Here is a 17,605-nt window from a genome sequence, read left to right as displayed (position 1 = left end):
TTTTTTTAAGGATGCAAAACCCACTGTAAAAGTAGTAAATCTCAGTTGGAGAGTTGTAAATCCCTCCGTGTGTTTTGCAAAATTGACCTCCGACCTTGACCGTTTTGACACCAAAGTTGCGCAGGCCAATTTTTTTGGGATGCAAAACCCACTGTAAAAGTTGTAAATCTCAGTTGAGAGTTGTAAATCCCTCCGTGTGTTTTGCAAAATTCACGTCCGACCTTAACCCTTTTGAGACCAAAGTTGCGCAGGCCAATTTTTTTGGGATGCTAAACCCACTGTAAAAGTTGTAAATCTCAGTTGGAGAGTTGTAAATCCCTCCGTGTGTTTTGCAAAATTCACCTCCGACTTTTACCGTTTTAGGACGAAGTAGCACAGCCCAGTAAATTCGCTTCTGCAGTTGTAATCTCGTCACATGTGTTGTAACAAATTGGGAAAATGGTTTAACATTACTTGAAAATGAGTTGCCTTTACAATCCCTGAAAACAGTTTGCAAATTCCCTTACATACATGACATTAACTAACACATCACTAAACTTAGACAGCGTCATTTACTGCCGTGATGCACGCTGCTTTTTCCTCGGTGTGGGTTCTGGGGATGACAGCAAGTTTAGTGCTTCTTCACGTCTTGAATTGAGCTCATGATTAACAAGCCACCACATTAGGTTTCGTCGGAAATCAGCAACATGTTCTTGACCATAGTCAAGCGTCACACCGGGCTCCCATTTGCTCAACCATATTAAAACATGAACGCCACAGTCTCGCCTGCACATGGCAACAATGTCCATGAGTGAAACACGAAGTAGCATTCATACATTATTACATCAACAACTAATACCACTCACAGATTGTTCTGTTGAGGAACAGGGGCCCAAATAATGTCACTCATCTGCTTCTTTCCAATGGTATTGGGCTTTACTATCTCAATCATGTCATAAAATCGATCCCTCTGCACAACACATACTTGCATTTGTAAATAATTTGGTAAACAAAGAGCATGCTACACAAGAACAGTAACAATAGTCTTACACATCCGGTCACCACAGTCATCATATCATCATCAGCTGCACCTTTCTTCTTACTCTTCTTAGCAGGGAAACTTGGCTTCATTGAGTCCAGCACATAGAAATTCATTGTCTTAGGCTCAAGCACAAGACAAAACCAGTGAGCACCAACAAGTGTAGGTCCAAATATCAAGTCACAGTCTCCTATGTTGTAACCGACATATTCAGGCAGCAACTGCTTTTCTCGTTTTCTAGCATCCCACCGAGATGGGTTCGCAGCTAGTATTGCCTGCAGCATCAAATGATTAGTCATGTAGCAGTAATTATTTTGTATTAATCTTAGTAACCTTACCATAAAGTCAGCATCAAATATGTGTCGCTTGACTTCTCCTTCACTCTTCATATCAGCCAGTAAAGTCTTGCACACAACTGACATAAGCTGTTTGCAAGTAAATTTTAGTTTTTTGCACAGGTATACATGAGCATCAAATATAAATTTATAGTACTCAGCCGAAGATCACAATACTAACTTACCCGGTTACCTATTCTCTCAATTCCTCCAAGTGTCCTTAGCTGATCTCGAGTGATATCCTCATCAGATATTTGAACTAAAGTCCTAAAAATGTGTTCCCAGTATCATTATGTGTGTAGTTAATTAGTAAACAACCGATAAGTAATATCATTCACAGTCATGCGAATAGTAACTTACACGTCACCATCCTGCCTTGAACACATGCGGGATATCATGTTAAAAAACTTTTCCTTTTCCTCCATATTCCTCTTCTTCCTCTTCACAGGCATTGTCAAAATCCATGGAGAATTTATGGCCGACTTCACCTCCCTCTGTGATCTCCTGGGCTGTGCATTCTTGTCCATGGGGGAAACATCAGGGGAATCCATATCTCCTGCTTGTATTCCTTCTTCCTCAACATCAACCATGTCAGCCTCGTCCGAGTCATCTCCATGATGAGGTATGTGTCCTGAGTCCTGTCCATCATCATCATCTCCCTCATTTTCATCATCACCATCATCAGCTTCATCTTCTCCCTTATATTCAGCTCCAACTTCACTAGGGCCCTCATCTCCCACAGTACGATTTTCCTCCATCGTTATGTGCACCTTATGTAGCTCATCCTCTACTGCACTAACAAGTCTCTTGTAGCTTAAATCAATTACAGCCATCAACTTTCGATGTAAGCTTTGCAACTCCTGCATCACATCATTAAAAAAAGGTCAAACACTTTATCTTTTTAATGCACATTGAAATTACGAAGCAAATAAACACACCGGGTGTAAGTCAGCGACACTTCTCCTTCTTCTCTCCTCATCTCCAACCCTAACTTTCGAGCCCTTCTGCTTATACAATAGGCCTCTGTTGCTCTGCCTTTCCTTCTTTGTCATCTCCTTTATCCTCTCATCAGTCCAGAATTGAATAGCACTTATTGACCCATCTCTAACAGATTTAGATAATGGGAAGCGCTCAGCAAGATATAACTGCAACATCAAATTATTAATTTTATCATCACTCCATTCAAACATAGAACAAAAAACAATGGTAGTAAATACATACCAATAAGAGGTAGATGCATCCTCCGACGTTGCAACTCCCTTCATCATTGTCTTCCCCTACGTTTCTATACACTTCAACATAATCTTCCATCTCTTTCCACAAGTTGTTCACAATGTATGTGGCCCAATCAAATTGGTGAAATTCATGCATAGTACAACACATCACCCTCACTAGCTTGTCACTGACTGTTGTTTGTGAGGTAGGAGCTAGAAAACTCCCAAGTGTGTACAGCATGAACAAGAACTCGAAATTCTCCTCATTCTCCCCAGATTTAATGTCTTTGAGTATCTTGGTAAAAGAGACTTTACCATATTCATTCTTCAACCTCTTGTATGTTTCATCATCATCATCCACATCCGTTCTTACCTTTTCCCCTGTGTGGGGTACCTCCAACAACTCCGCAACATCTTGTGCATCAATTTCCTTGATCTTCCCCCTTATTGTAAATTGATGAGTAGGCGGATCATATGCTCGAAGAATGCGTACTATGAGGTCACGAGGGAGTCTCTCACATCCCATGTCAAGCAAACTTGCAAATCCCAAACTTTGTACCTTGGCTTTCAATCTGTCATTGCTATTTATAAATTCCACCAATGACTTGTACTGCCGGACTGAGCAACGAGTGCTAAAAGCAACTTTTTTCATCCGCTTCTTCTTCGTCCCTTGCTTCTTTGGTTTGTTCACTTTATCATTATACTTCTTCCTCTCCTCTGGTGGCAGCTCCCTCCATGCCTTTGCTCCCTCCCTAACTTCTTCTCTCCTATTCCTAAACTCTTTGCCCGCCTTAAATTCATGCAGAAACAGCATGTACCCACTCTTCACTTGTCCACTTCCCTCTCCTTGTCCTTCTACTTGTACTTGTAACTCCATTTTCCCTGCTGCAATGACACCACTTGTTAGTCATTCATAGTACTATATTTCTTTCACAACAATGTCGTCAATTCCATCAACAAATGTGGTCAATTACACTAACAAATATAGTAAATTTTATTAACATATCATCAAAATACCATTGTCCACTCAATTAACAAGTGTAGTCAAGTCCACTAACAAATGTAGTAAATATCATTAACATATCACCTACAAAACCATTGCACAGTCAAATGACTTTGCATCACGACGATGTTGTTATTCCTGTAACAAATCTGGTCACTTTCATTGACTAATGTAGTAAATTCCACTAATAAATGTTGTAAATATCATTAACATATCACCTACAAAACTATTGCAGAGTCAAATGAATTTGCATCACGGCGATGTTGTCATTCCCATAACAAATCAGGTCACTTTCATTGAATGATGTAGTAAATTCCACTAATAAATGTAGTAAATCTCATTAACGTGACCTACAAAACCATTGCACAGTCAAACGAATTTGCATCTGCTCACTTTCATTGACTGATGTAGTAAATTCCACTAATAAATGTAGTAAATCTCATTAATGTGACCTACAAAACCATTGCACAGTCAAACGAATTTGCATCTGCTCACTTTCATTGACTGATGTAGTAAATTCCACTAATAAATGTAGTAAATCTCATTAACCTGACCTACAAAACCATTGCACAGTCAAACGAATTTGCATCTGCTCACTTTCATTGACTAATGTAGTAAATTCCACTAATAAGTGTAGTAAATCTCATTAACCTGACCTACAAAACCGTTGCACAGTCAATTGTATTTGCATCTGCTCACTTTCATTGACTAATGTAGTAAATTCCACTAATAAATCTAGTAAATCTCATTAACCTGACTTGCAAAACCATTGCACAGTCAAATGAATTTGCATCTAGTCACTTTCATTGACTGATGTAGTAAATTCCACTAATAAATCTAGTAAATCTCATTAACGTGACCTACAAAACCATTGCACAGTCAAACGAATTTGCATCTGCTCACTTTCATTGACTAATGTAGTAAATTACACTAATAAATGTAGTAAATCTCTTTAACATGACCTACAAAACCATTGCATAGTCAAATGAATTCGCATCACGACGTTGTTATTCCCCTAGCAAAACTGGTCACTTTCATTGACTAATGTAGTAAATTCCACTAATAAATGTAGTAAATTCCACTAATAAATGTAGTAAATCTCATTAACATGACCTACAAAACCATTGCACAGTTAAATGAATTTGCATCACCACAATGTTGTTATTCCCGTAACAAATCTGGTTACTTTCATTGACTGATGTAGTAAATTTCAGTAATATATCACCTCAATATCATTGTCCACTCAATTGAATTTGCATCACAAGCATGTTGTCATTCCCTTACCAAATCTATTATTTTCCATTGCCGAATGTAGTCAATTACTCTAATTAATGTTGTAAATTTCATTAACATATCACTTAACAAATGTAATCATTGCCAACACAAATTTAGTCCTTCTCAGACCAACAGTTGTTATTTCAAAACCAAACCCGCTAGTACTATTTACTACTTACCTCATCAAATTTACTACTCGGCTAATAGAATTACTGCTTGCTAAATTACTACAACAGGATAACCTTTGCAAATTTTACCCACGCAAGGACAAACTTTTCACCCTAAACCATTCAATGAAAATGAAAGTAACTTTGTCATTGCCGCGCATGCAGACCAAATTAGTGGAATTCTACTTCCTTAAAATCCCACCCTCTCCACATAGAAAGCTATACTCTTTTTAGAAAAGTCAAATAACACCGACAAAACTATCCTTTCCATTTTGTTCTTTTCCTTCAAATCAAAATAAACCAATCCCCACAACAAAAGCAATCCCCTGTTCCAATTAAAGGCCACCCAAAATGGATTAAACACTATCAATCACAATCATTTCCAAATATGTACACAACCAAACACATCAGCAATAACATGGAAACAACTTTTTTCGTCCTAGAGCAACTTCTATGGGAACAACAAAGACGGAACCACAAAGAGCATCACTGCATAATTACATTTTAAGCTTCGGGGACCCATCGAATGAACAACAATATTCAAGTTCCCTACCTGTTTAATTTCGAAAGCGACGGCGACAATGTGATTTCGGCGACCGCTTTTTCGTTACTAGAGGACCTTCGATTTGGTTTCGCCGAGTGGGGGCACTTTCTGTTTCGGTGGGTTGCTCTCGTCGGGTCGGCGGGTTGCTTTCGTCGACTGGGTGAGGTAGTTCTAGTTCCTGTTTCACTTAGTGGGGGTTGCTTTCGCTGAGTGGAAGCAGTTCCTCTTTCGTCGAGTGGGGTGTTGTTTTCGCCGAGGAGTCGGTTTCCGCCTTTTCTCCATCTCCTCAAGTTTCAAACATCTTAAGGGCATTTCGGTCTTTTCGCCGAAAATATTAATTCCAGATTGGTTCCCAGTGACCTCCTTGTCATTTTGCTTATTCAGGTCCCTTATTTGTCCTTTTGGAATTGAAGTGGTATTTTATTGTCATTTTCCCAAAAATAAACTAATCCTTACAATGAGATTAACCAAACTTTAAATCCTTACGGAAAGAATAAATCACATCTTTAGTCCCAAAAAGTATCTCAAACAATATTACACTAAGAGACACCTATACACAACAAAAAGAAGAGTATCTTTTTTTTTTTTTTGAATCAATACTGAAAATCAAAACATTACAACAAAAATCAACAAGTCTTAGTTTCCTTTAAAAATCTCTCCTTCACACATATGAAAGGTGGTTGATCTAAGATACAAAAATTACTCTCTATGGAATAACTTCTTTTTTTTTTTTTGAATCAATACTGAAAATCAAAACATTACAAAAAAAAATCAACGAGTCTTAGTTTCCTTTAACAATCTCCCCTTCACTTATGAAAGGTGGTTGATCTAAAATACAAAAATTACTCTATGGAATAAGAGAATTTAGCTAAATAATCAGGGGAATATGTTCCCTAGCAGTATATACCGAGGCAACAGTCCAATCCCTATGAAATAATAATCTAGCATCATGTCTTTCAACAGGTAATTTTCATCACAACCTCTACAAAATAGACATAGCCGCTACATAGCCAGTGTATGTCACTATCTTCCTGTAGCCTCTGCTCCAACAGAGTAGCAATCCATAAGATGATTTCTCTTGCGATGAAGGAACCGGCCAATAGCTGAATTAAAATTATCATTTTCCTTTTTTCGAAGCTCAAGATTGTACCAAAACAACTTATCTATATCTCTCGTAAACAATAGAGATAAAGTGAACAACCTCTAACACTAATTAAAAGGAAGAAATTTATCATTACAACATCCCGAACTAATTTGCAAGGCCATAGGAAAAACGGAAAAAACAGACACATACCATTCTGGTTCAATGCAACAGGAGTAACCACACAGAAAACAAGACATTCTTGGCATGGGAAATTTGGCTCTATTAGAAATGGTCCCGTGAGAACAGTAATGACAGTACCAGGAACAATTTCCCCAACTGCACTTGGTTCTGTCGTTGAGCAAGGATCAAGACTACAATGCTAGATTAAAGGGGTGGCTTTGATGCAAACATATCTGGCCATCGTATATTTGCGAATACAGAAATCAATAATGCATTTGACATCAACAGCCACCTACTACCAAAAATGAAACGCCCGTTTCGTACAAAATAACCAAACAGGTGAAAATTGCAGCTGCTTGAACTCAACACTGCTCCAGTGTACCCCATTTATTTGGATCCTGCATCTCTGCCTTTGCGTTTCTCCTCAAGAATGTTGAGGGTTGTCAGCAGGAGCAGGTCCCTTGTTTTCCAACACTGTGGGAACTATTTTACATATAGGCATGTTTTCATTCTTACTCAGCAGCTTTAAGGATGGATGAACCTCAATATCACGCATGAAAACCCTGTCTTCAATATCTAGATTGCTCACATCCACCTCAATTTTTGATGGTATGTGCTCGGATGGACAAAGAAATTTAAGACTACTTCGGATCCTGTTCAAACAACCACCTGCAATACCATAATATTCTCATATTAGAATTTAAAACACACTAACCCCCATTTCCACACCAATTTTGTTACGTACCAGTCTAACAAATTTATAATCAACATATCGAGATAATTTACTGTGAACTGCCAACCTTTCCATACCATGTAACACTGACAAAGTTAAGCAAATGATGGGATGAAAAGGGTACAAACAATTCACCTATTTTATAGGAAAAAGGACAAGAAGTTGAGAGAATAAGCTAGTTTATTATTCCAAACATCAAAAGACCTTCAAAGCTATATTAAAACCGCATGCTGCAAGATATATTTGCCAGCCAAAAGCAAAGTCACGGAACTACTGAGTTATTATCTATAAAGCATGAACAAACCTATCTTAAACTGTCGCATGTCTGAAAACACCACCACAATACATGTTCAAATGTGTGGGACTGTCAGACTAAAAAACTTACCATTTCAGCCAGAACAAACAACAAAAGATTTAAAGCCCCGTATAATGCTCAAACCTCCTAATTATGTATTTATTGTTTCTTTTGATTATCAGATTTTACACAAAAAAGCGATTTCCTACTACATGACACATGATCATTATTTAATTAACAGGTTCAAGAGCATGAATACCATAACTCACGGTAATATATATATATATATATATATATATATATCTGTGCGCCATTTAAAAAGGCTAATATATACATGTGTGTGTGTGTAACATTTCAAAAGGCTAATATATATGTGTGCGCGCGCGCGCACCATTTAAAAAGGAGCATAAAGATTTCCAATCTATGTTTGAGAAAGATTAGGGATTTGGTGGTAGAACGACGGCATAGCCCCCAAAGTAATGAAATTGCTCACTCCACAAGCAAGAATGTGAGCTTCTGGTTTTCATGCATTTCATCGTACCCCATCATTCTAAATAGAGCCTAATAAACTTCACCCAAATTCTACTCAAACCCAAAGATATAGCGGTAATTTTCCAAATAAAATCCCAAAATCAAATGGATATAAATAGGCAAAGAAAATACCTTTCTGCAAGCCAGGACAAACATCTTCGCCTTTAAAAACAACAGGCACATCCACCTTCACGTCCAGCCCATCATCAGCCCAAACAAACACTAAATTTAGAATTTTCCCACTCTCTTTGTCCCTATGAATCTACATAGCAGATGAAGAAAACCAAAATAACAAGTTAAAAACTTAAAAACAAAAATCACTAAGTTCAATTAATAGTCAATCTCCAAATTCTCCAAACTTGTATAAAAGAAAACCTTAATCGGTAGCACAGTTCCAGACTCGAGCATATGGGAAGATCCAGAGCCAGCGCGGATCTGGAGGGGAAACCGGGTTGAGTAGAAGAAAGGAAGGTCCACGGCCTTGAGTATGGCCTTAATCTGCTTCCTCTCCGTGGTAAGCAAACGCTTCCTCGATTGGATGACATCATTTTTACTGAGAAGATTCTGGTACTCAACAACGGCTGGAATTCGACCTTGCATTCTGTCTCTAGCAGAGACTCGATTACCAGTGCACTCTCTTGGAATAGCTTGGATCGTGTGGTAGGAAGCGACTTGGAATCTCAATAAGAACGAGGACTCCCAACGGCTAGCAGCCACCGCCCGGAGACTACCGGCGGCCGAGCGCCACCATTTCGCCATGACGGTTAGTGTCCCTGAGATGAGATGCTAGGCCGCTAGCGAGGACACAGAGGGTTTTAATTTTGTCAAGGGTTTAAAGCTTCAGGCCCGTCTGAAAGGCAGTCGGCTGCGGACATCAGAAGTTCTGGCCTAATTTCGCTGTTTTGGGCCTGGTTTATTCTTTTGGGTCAGCTACACTAATGACGGTTATATGAGGGTTAGCGGTGCAATGAACATTATTGCTAGTTTTTTACTTGGATAAGAAACGACTATAAAAAATGTTAATTAAATTTAGTTAAATACTAAATCTGGTTCTAATTAGAAGAGCTAGTTAACTAATTTGATGAGATTAAAAAAATAAGTTAAGTTAGTTATTTGTAATAAATTAATGTTGTCATTCCTAAAATATCCTTACTAATCAGATATATTGGCCAGAACTAACATTGTTAGAAGGACTATTTTAGAAAAGAATGTATAAATATAAATAATAAAATGAATTAGGGTCTTATATTTAGGACCAAAATAAAAGTCAAACAAAATCTTATATTAAGGATTCGAAGGTAGTATAATAAATGTATAAGATGTAAAGAGAGTAGTAAATGAGAGATAATGAGCAGAAATTTATTGCAGAGAGTTAGTAAATGGCATGTACTTAGTGGGACAAAAGTGAAAAAAACCGTTAAAATTTGAGACAAAGAGGATTTGTTTCATATGTTTAAGGACACTACTATAAGAGATATTGTTTCTTATAAAAAGATATGGAGGAAGTAAAGTCAAATTTTTTTATGAGTGTAATTTTGTTAGAAGTAATCATGTTGGGGATTAAAAAAAAAAGTCAAGGAACTAAATGTGAACATATCAAACAATGAAACAAACATAACACCAATAGGGATTTGATATAGTGGAGGGGGCTGGTTTTTTAGTGAATCAAGATTTAAATCTTTACTAAGAAAAATTCTCATATTTAATACCTGATAGTATTCTAAACAAGACAGCTTAAAATGATATCTGCACCTTAGGGGGGAAAAAACCAAAACATAAATGCCCAAATAAGAATCATAGCATTGCCTGGGCGTGGGACTGTAACAGAATTCTTTTTTTGGGGGGGGGGGTGTGAAGAGCGACCCAAATAAGTACTCCTAAATGGGCTTTACGTGAAAAGTTCAAAAAAGACAAATATCCAAATCAAGTAGTCAACGTCCTCCTTAGTTGGCTTCTCATCCAACCCGTCATCTGTTGAGTTGAGATTCTGATTGCAGCGAAGGTGGCGAGGAGCACTAAACACCCCCGTAGGGTTTTGAAACCCATTTCCTTAAACTCTGTTTCTCAGTAGCAACTTGAGAAACAGAGTAATATGAATTTTTATTACAAGTACCTTTGTTGAGGATATTGAGGACAGTTGATTAATATAGCATAGTTCTTCGCAACGATGCTACCAAGTGTTTTTGAATGAGTTGAAGAATAGGGTTAATAATTGACCAGAAGTTATCTAGGGAGATCTTGGAAGCGACATATCCAGATCCAGGACGCTGACTTTTGAGCCATGAACGTGCAAACATACAGCCAAACGCACATTCTACAGGTTCGCCTCTTTCGGTTAGTGGTAAAATCTATTGTAGAAAAGCGAATGATGAGGTGAAGATTCCTAGCCCATTAAATGTCTGCTTTCACTCTTTTGTCTAGAAATCTCCATTCAAACTAACAAACTGTAGGTTAAAATAATAAGTGGTTTCACTCCTATAAGAAAAAGAATAATTCAAATCCCATAAAACATACTTGTTGGGAGGATTTTGACCTTGATATTCTCGACTTGATAGAAATTAGTTTTAAGCTCAAAGTGATTTGAAGACACTATGAGTCATATATGTGTGTGTATATATTTTTTTTAAAATCTCCATTCCAGCTCTTTTTGAGCGTGAAGGAATTTTCACGTTATATTTATTAATGCCTGGAACTATTTAAATATTACATCTGATGACTTAATTAAAAGTAACTCTTGGTAAAGTAATTTTTGTTATTCTTACCACAAGAATTAGAGTTAATAATAAATAGGGTAAGTGGTACTCCTCTGGTCCTATTTGTAAGTGCAAAAAACTAACTTTTTTATCCTATTTATAGGGCACTGGGAGAAATTTTTATATAGATGCACAATTTTACTCTTTATTTATTATTGTGTTGATTTTGTTTACATGAAATAAAATGTATATTAAATAAGAACAAAGTTAAAAAGTTGTTAAATTTTAAATAAAAGTTAATAAAGTTTAAGATTTTCCTTAGTCTACATGAAACGTGTTAGAAGTGACTTATACATAGGATTAGAGGAGTTATCGAACATTAAAAAAAAAAAAGCAATTGATAAATCAAATAGGGAGAATTACTATAACGTGTTGAGCAAGGAACACAATTACTACAAAATTTCAGTAACAACAAGGCCTTGCAATAATAAATTCTAGGAAAATACATGATACTGTTCATTTGTGAACAGGATTTACTAGTAATTATTTTTTTTCTTAGTAACCCGTTGTAATTCTCCTAATCAAATAAAAAGTAGTATAAGATTTGTTTGCATTGTTTTACGTACTCAGTCTTTGATCATTAGTTAGTTTAGCAATATTATTAGTCTTAATTAAAAATAAAAAATAATTAATTTTAAAAATTGTATGTGTACTCTAAGAAACTTTTCTATTATGAATGGGACCTAATTGTATTTAAGGAAAGCTTTGCATTCTAGGCCATTCTTATTTTCATGATTTAGTTTCTAATATGGTAATTTGACCAAATACGTACAAACTAATTAATGATCAAATCCAATCCGTATCTAAACTAACTTAACGAGAGAACCAATAAATTAATTATTGGTACTGATTATATAAACTTATTACTCTTTAGTCATTTTTTTTATGATTATTCTTTGCACATTATATGACTACATCAATCAATTAACATTATGATTTATAACCACAGCATTCGTACAAATGCGCCGCAGTAGGCACAATGCCTCAAACAATTAATCAAATAGTATAGAAGAATCTCGAATATCAATCTATTAAGGTTTGAATAAAAGTTGTTACTATATATGTTGAGATACTAACAAATATTGGCTGTAAATTAAAATTATCTAAACTAAAATAACAAACATGATAATGACAAATATAATATATATACTGATCGAAGTAAATTGAAATATAGCAAGGCCGGGCCGAAATTGAATTTAAAGAAGGCTGGCCCCAAATCCTCAAAGCTCAAAGCTGGAACGCCGAAGCACGCAGGAGATAGAAAGAAATTTCGTTCTTCTCAAGTTTGCTTCAATTCTCTTGCTCTCATAATCTATATTATTCTGCGCTCAGTTGTCGTCTCCATTCACACACCAGTACTGTAAGCTCTTTCTTTCTGTTCTTGCGTTTAAATTCACTTTGTTCATTATTTTCTTCTCTCTTGTAGTGAAATCTCATGATTTTCGATTGCCGGCCATTGTTAGAGATCACCGCGCGTCGCTGTTTTTCTCCCCTCTCTGAAACCATTCGATTCGTCTTCTCCTCTTTTTCAAACCTTACCAGCACGCGAGAGCCGCCATGTCTGGATCTCGTCGGTGCAACTCGTTTTTTTGTTATTTTTTTAATTAGGTCTTTTGCAATAGAATGATGAGATTTTTCGCGATGATAAATGCTGATGACTGGAATTCTTGTTCGTCTATTTTCTTTTATTGGGGATTTCGAGAATTAAATATGTTGCCCTGATTAAAAATCATCGCCTTGGACCCTTATTTCACGTCGGTTGCTTAAGGAGAACGACACTTGATTTGATTATGTGACCCTTTTTAATGACTTCCTGATTATTTTAATGATCTATCACTGAAATTTTTTAATCTTCAATCAAGAATCTGTTGATGATTATGAAGCTTCATTGAATCTCACTTCCTTTGATCGATGTGATTCCTCGTTTCCATGCTGGATTTCACCTTTCTTTATTAATCCTCATTATTTAATTGATTAATTATTGCTATTTGACTCTCTCTCTCCCTCGCTAATCTTCCCTTCTTAATTGTAAAATTAACGGCACTGTTTGTCTGGTTGTGAAAGTAAGATCACGAGATCAAATTTTTAATACGTCTGAATCAAACAGGACTGGAAATAATGTCATCATCGAAAACTCCGTGTGCCGCGTGCAAGCTTCAGAGGCGAAAATGCACTCAAGAATGCGTCTTCGCACCATACTTCCCGCCGGACAACCCTCGCAAGTTCTCTAACGTCCAACAGGTGTTCGGCGCTAGCAATGTTTCTAAGCTTCTCACCGAGCTCAACGTGGCTCACCGCGAAGAAGCCGTCAGGTCTTTGGCTTACGAAGCCGAGGCTCGGCTCCGAGATCCAGTCTACGGCTGCGTCGGCCTCATCTCTGTGCTCCAGCAGAGGCTGAGGCACGTACAAAATGAAGTCGACAAGGCGAAGAAGGAGCTCGCTACTTATATAGGCCCTCAGGCTCTACAACCTATGGTTCCCGTTTTAGACCCTCATCACGGAATGGTCCCGCTTCACCCTCACCACCAGGGCAATGTTTATGGTCCCTCAGTTTTCCCGTACAATAACATGCCGCCGCAGGCTATGGGGGCGCGCGGCGGACAACTGGTGATTCGTGAACCTCAGCAGCAGCATCGTGACGAGCAGCAGATGTTGGGGTCGCAGTTAGCGACGGATATGGAGGTGAGGCAGGTGCAAGAGTTGTTTGGGATTTATGATCAGCAACAACAACCGCCGACGACGCAGCAGCAGCAGAAGGACTTTATGAGTTACGGTGGCGGAGGGGGAGCTGAAATGGGCTCGGTTTCTGGGAGTGGGTTTAATCAACCTCCAGAAATGTCGCCATCGCTGGCTTTGAACACATATGACAACACTTACCGTTCAGTACAACTACAGCAAAGCCAAGGAGGAGATCAGCAGCATCACCATCATCAAGCTCCGCGCCACCATCTTCAAGAGCAGATGCTTCTACCGCCGCAGCAGCCACAGCAGCCGCAGCACCAGAATCAGCCTCTTCACCATCAGCTTCAAGAACAGTTACTTTTATCGCCGCAGCAGCCACAGCAGCAGCCGCTTTTATCCCCACAGCAACTGCAACCGCAGCCTCCGGCCCATCAGCTTCAGGCGCAGCAGCATCAACATCACCATCATCAGCTTCAGGAGCAGCTATTTCTACGGCCACAACAACCGCAACCGTATCAGGATCAGCATCAACATCATCAGCCTCCGCACAATCAGCTTCAGGAGCAGCTGCTTCTACAGCCGCATCAACATCAAGAGCAATCGGAGGACACGGATGGTAGGAGCGTCGGTCCTTCTTGATTTTCCAGTTCTGCAGATTTTGCGCCTTTGACAATATCGTCCAACATTTTTAACTTTGGTATGTTTATTGTTCGTCTTCTATTGCCATCGGCTTTATCTTTGATGCCTGCGCAAGCTTTGCCCTCTCTCTCGAGCGAGGCTGCTGGCTTTTTCTATTGATTTAATTTCCATGTGTTTGATATTTCTTTACAAGTGCATTTTGAGGGCAGCTGACAGTAGATAGATCCAACTCTTTTAACCTTTAAAATTCACCTACAAGTAAATTTACGAATGAACGAGAGTTGATTAATTATTTCTGTAAGATCTTAGACTTTGTTGATAGACTGATATAATCAGGACGATGAATGTCGCATTCGCCAATTATGATAAGTTATAATGGCCACTTTGTATATTATAGCCAGCGTATTCTATTTTGGTCTTTGTGAAAATGTCATGCTGATAAGAAATCTATCATAATCTAAAAGCAATTGTTGCTTTCTAGATTCTACAATTCACAGGGAGAATATGAGCTCGTTTTTTCCCTTACGAATAATAATTGATCAGACCATTCTACTGCCGGAACAGAAGGTTTTTTGGCCGCTTCTTAGGATCCATAAGAGATATAACCACATTAGTCTTCTTTTCTGTCTTGCTCTATACGAGCGCATAACCATATACCGAGACAGTTTTTAATTAACTTGATTCGTCGAATGCATATTTAACTGTTTCAATATAAAGGATAATGTATTCATTTTGCATGTGAATATTATTTATTTTGATGGCACTTGTGTGAATTTAGATTCAAAAAAAGGAAAGGAAAGAAAGGGGGATAGAGGCAGTGGCAAAACTTAGACACAAGTTAGGAAAGAAATAACACGGGAAAAGAGAAAATGAAAAAGAGGAGTCAAAGTTAGAGGCACACAAAAAGAGGAACTTATAGATCTGAGAACAGTTTGTGTTCTTACAGTACGTACCTATAATTTTATTCGATATACAGACATATATATTTGTTGTGTGTGGAGTACAAATTTAACTAACAGCTTTCCGTGCCCTCTTTGCAGTTCTTACCAGATGATTTCGCAGAGATGATGTTCCCAGAGATATATGGGCAAATATTGCGTACGTGTGACCCTGCATAATTTTTTTTGGCATTGAAGAGAGCTTCGGAGACCGAGAACCGTTTTTGAAAGTAAGATATTCTCATCGATCGATATTGGAGAGAACTGCATATTTCAAGCGAAACTATGTTCTATCTCTTTTCTTTTGTTTTTTTTTTTTCATTAGCTAAAGTTGTAAATCAGAATTTAGAAAGCAAGCTTTCGAGTATTTCCCTTGCTTCGCTCTATCTACAGAAACATAGGCATCGAGATGGGATGAGAAAAATGAAGTTCGACAGCTAGAAAGCTATAGAAAACAAAATTACTCTCTAGTTGCATCTGAGAGATTTGTTGTCGGAGATCTTTTACGATGTTTTCTAGAGGAGACTTCTATATATAAACAAGGATGGCTTCTAGAGGAGACTTTTATATATAAACAAGGATAGAGTTATGCACAAGTCAAAAATAGCACACGGATCTCCTTGACAAAACCATTTTTCCTGTGGTTTTGTATGAAACCCCCCTTCAAAAAGGTCAATTTCTTACTCAAAGTATTCACGAAATAGTTAGACTGAAGATTGTATGAAATCTTTTTTACACCCCAAAACAAGATTACATGATAAGTTATACCCTTAATGGTGAAAAATTTTGAAACCTTGCCAACACTTATTCCTCTTCTAACAATGAACAGGTAATCAAGATATTAGTTGCAACTATTATATGATAGTCAGTAAGAGTACATCCTGGCCTTGCATCAAACTGAGAAAAATTTCAGAGGCATTATGATTATTTTCCTCGTCACATAATATTTCTTAATACCTACATATGTTTATCGTCGTAGCCTGGCTAAAGCATAAACACAAGCCAGAAGCTTGAGTGTGAAACTAATGATCTGAGCCAAACCTCGTCACTATTTGTCGAGGAAATCGATAATGCAAAAGGCTCTAAATTAAATTGATCTTGACCTTTTTGAACATGATATGTGTGTGCGCGCAGAGCCTTAGAATGGCATCCTCAGTATTCAAGTTAAAGTACTACTATATAACAAAATAATAGCAACTTATGACGTAATAGCTTCACTTTAATTTGTTGTATTAATTCATTCTTTGGTTTTTATTTTTCTGGGGGGGGGGTCGGGGCCGGTGATCTAAAAGTTAATTCTACAAATCGTTGGGCTATTATTTGCAGCAAAAGGTCAACTAATTGAAGTTAGATGAACTAATTACACCCAAAAGACTCGGTAAAATTTTCTTACATGAAATAATATGACCAGGTGCAATTATCGCACAACTTAACTCACATGGGCTGATTTGATTTTACTATTGAATATCAAGTTATCAACCTCATCTCATCTATCTATTTAATTATTTTGCTCATCAGTTACGAAGATTTTACTTCTGCGTTGCAACCTGCAACTCCACAAAGTCAGCGTAATGATCACTGAATAGCTATTACTATTGCAAGCTACGGAAACCCGTCGTTAGATTTTAATCATTTTTTTAGCAAATATTTACTGTTTCAATTTTATTAGAAATAAAATTTTCTGTAATGATCCTCAAGTAAGAAAATGTGCTGAAGTTTTCCAGCCTTGCCCTAACCTATATGGTTGATAAATTACTTAAGGTGGTTTTCTTTTTTGACTCATCAAAATTACAGACTTATGCGCGGATTTAAGTTGGATATTGAGAATATAATGCAAGCACTACTAGAAAAAAGACCTTTAACGTCGCAAACTAACGGCGGTTCAGCAGAAAAACGAAGTGGAAAAAAACGCGGTGGCATTTTTGTAAATAAGTTGAAGGGGTTATGAATTTCCACGGCGGTTTTCAATAAAACCGCCGTGGAAAGTGTGTTCTTCTACCCACTTTCGGCCGCTCGACTCCTCACTTTCTTTCTCATTTCTTCAGTGCGCCGTGGTCCCCCTCTGCCCCACCACCGTAAAACTGCCATTATCGGCCATTCCCGCCTCTAGCCCACCGTTTAAACTCCTCCATTGAGCCCTTGGAGCCTTGCCGCCGTGCGCCGCACTCCGCCGTGGTCGACCGCGCCTCCCATTTCCGTCGGTTCTTGCTCAGC

At 37.8% G+C, this 17,605-nt stretch overlaps 3 protein-coding genes across 3 annotated transcripts; 1 reads left to right on the top strand and 2 right to left on the bottom strand.

The window, feature by feature from the left end:
- Positions 1 to 551: 551 nt before the first annotated feature.
- On the bottom strand, positions 552 to 3,444 carry LOC114726052 (uncharacterized). The gene is made up of 8 exons (XM_028912624.1): positions 2,575 to 3,444; positions 2,292 to 2,498; positions 1,714 to 2,213; positions 1,539 to 1,620; positions 1,357 to 1,443; positions 1,030 to 1,293; positions 846 to 949; positions 552 to 765 (listed from the first exon to the last, which is right to left on the bottom strand). Exons 1-8 carry the CDS (start codon positions 3,442 to 3,444, stop codon positions 552 to 554), a joined length of 2,328 nt encoding a protein of 775 aa, XP_028768457.1.
- Positions 3,445 to 6,660: 3,216 nt separating this feature from the next.
- Positions 6,661 to 9,178, bottom strand: LOC114726047 (50S ribosomal protein L25-like). Its single transcript, XM_028912618.1, has 3 exons — positions 8,755 to 9,178; positions 8,512 to 8,641; positions 6,661 to 7,489 (listed from the first exon to the last, which is right to left on the bottom strand). Exons 1-3 carry the CDS (start codon positions 9,136 to 9,138, stop codon positions 7,245 to 7,247), a joined length of 759 nt encoding a protein of 252 aa, XP_028768451.1. The 5' UTR covers positions 9,139 to 9,178; the 3' UTR covers positions 6,661 to 7,244.
- Positions 9,179 to 12,418: 3,240 nt separating this feature from the next.
- Positions 12,419 to 15,837, top strand: LOC114726051 (LOB domain-containing protein 36-like). Its single transcript, XM_028912623.1, has 3 exons — positions 12,419 to 12,492; positions 13,240 to 14,511; positions 15,494 to 15,837. The coding sequence occupies exon 2, from the start codon at positions 13,251 to 13,253 to the stop codon at positions 14,451 to 14,453; it is 1,203 nt and encodes a 400-aa protein (XP_028768456.1). The 5' UTR covers positions 12,419 to 12,492; positions 13,240 to 13,250; the 3' UTR covers positions 14,454 to 14,511; positions 15,494 to 15,837.
- The last annotated feature ends 1,768 nt before the right edge of the window (positions 15,838 to 17,605 follow it).

The sequence above is a fragment of the Neltuma alba genome, unplaced genomic scaffold, assembly GCF_004799145.2.
Source record: "Neltuma alba isolate B1F8T4 unplaced genomic scaffold, ASM479914v2 tig00012328_pilon, whole genome shotgun sequence".
NCBI lineage: Eukaryota > Viridiplantae > Streptophyta > Magnoliopsida > Fabales > Fabaceae > Neltuma > Neltuma alba.
The sequence above is the reverse complement of the archived record's forward strand: the minus strand, read 5'-3'. Positions and strand labels throughout refer to the sequence as shown.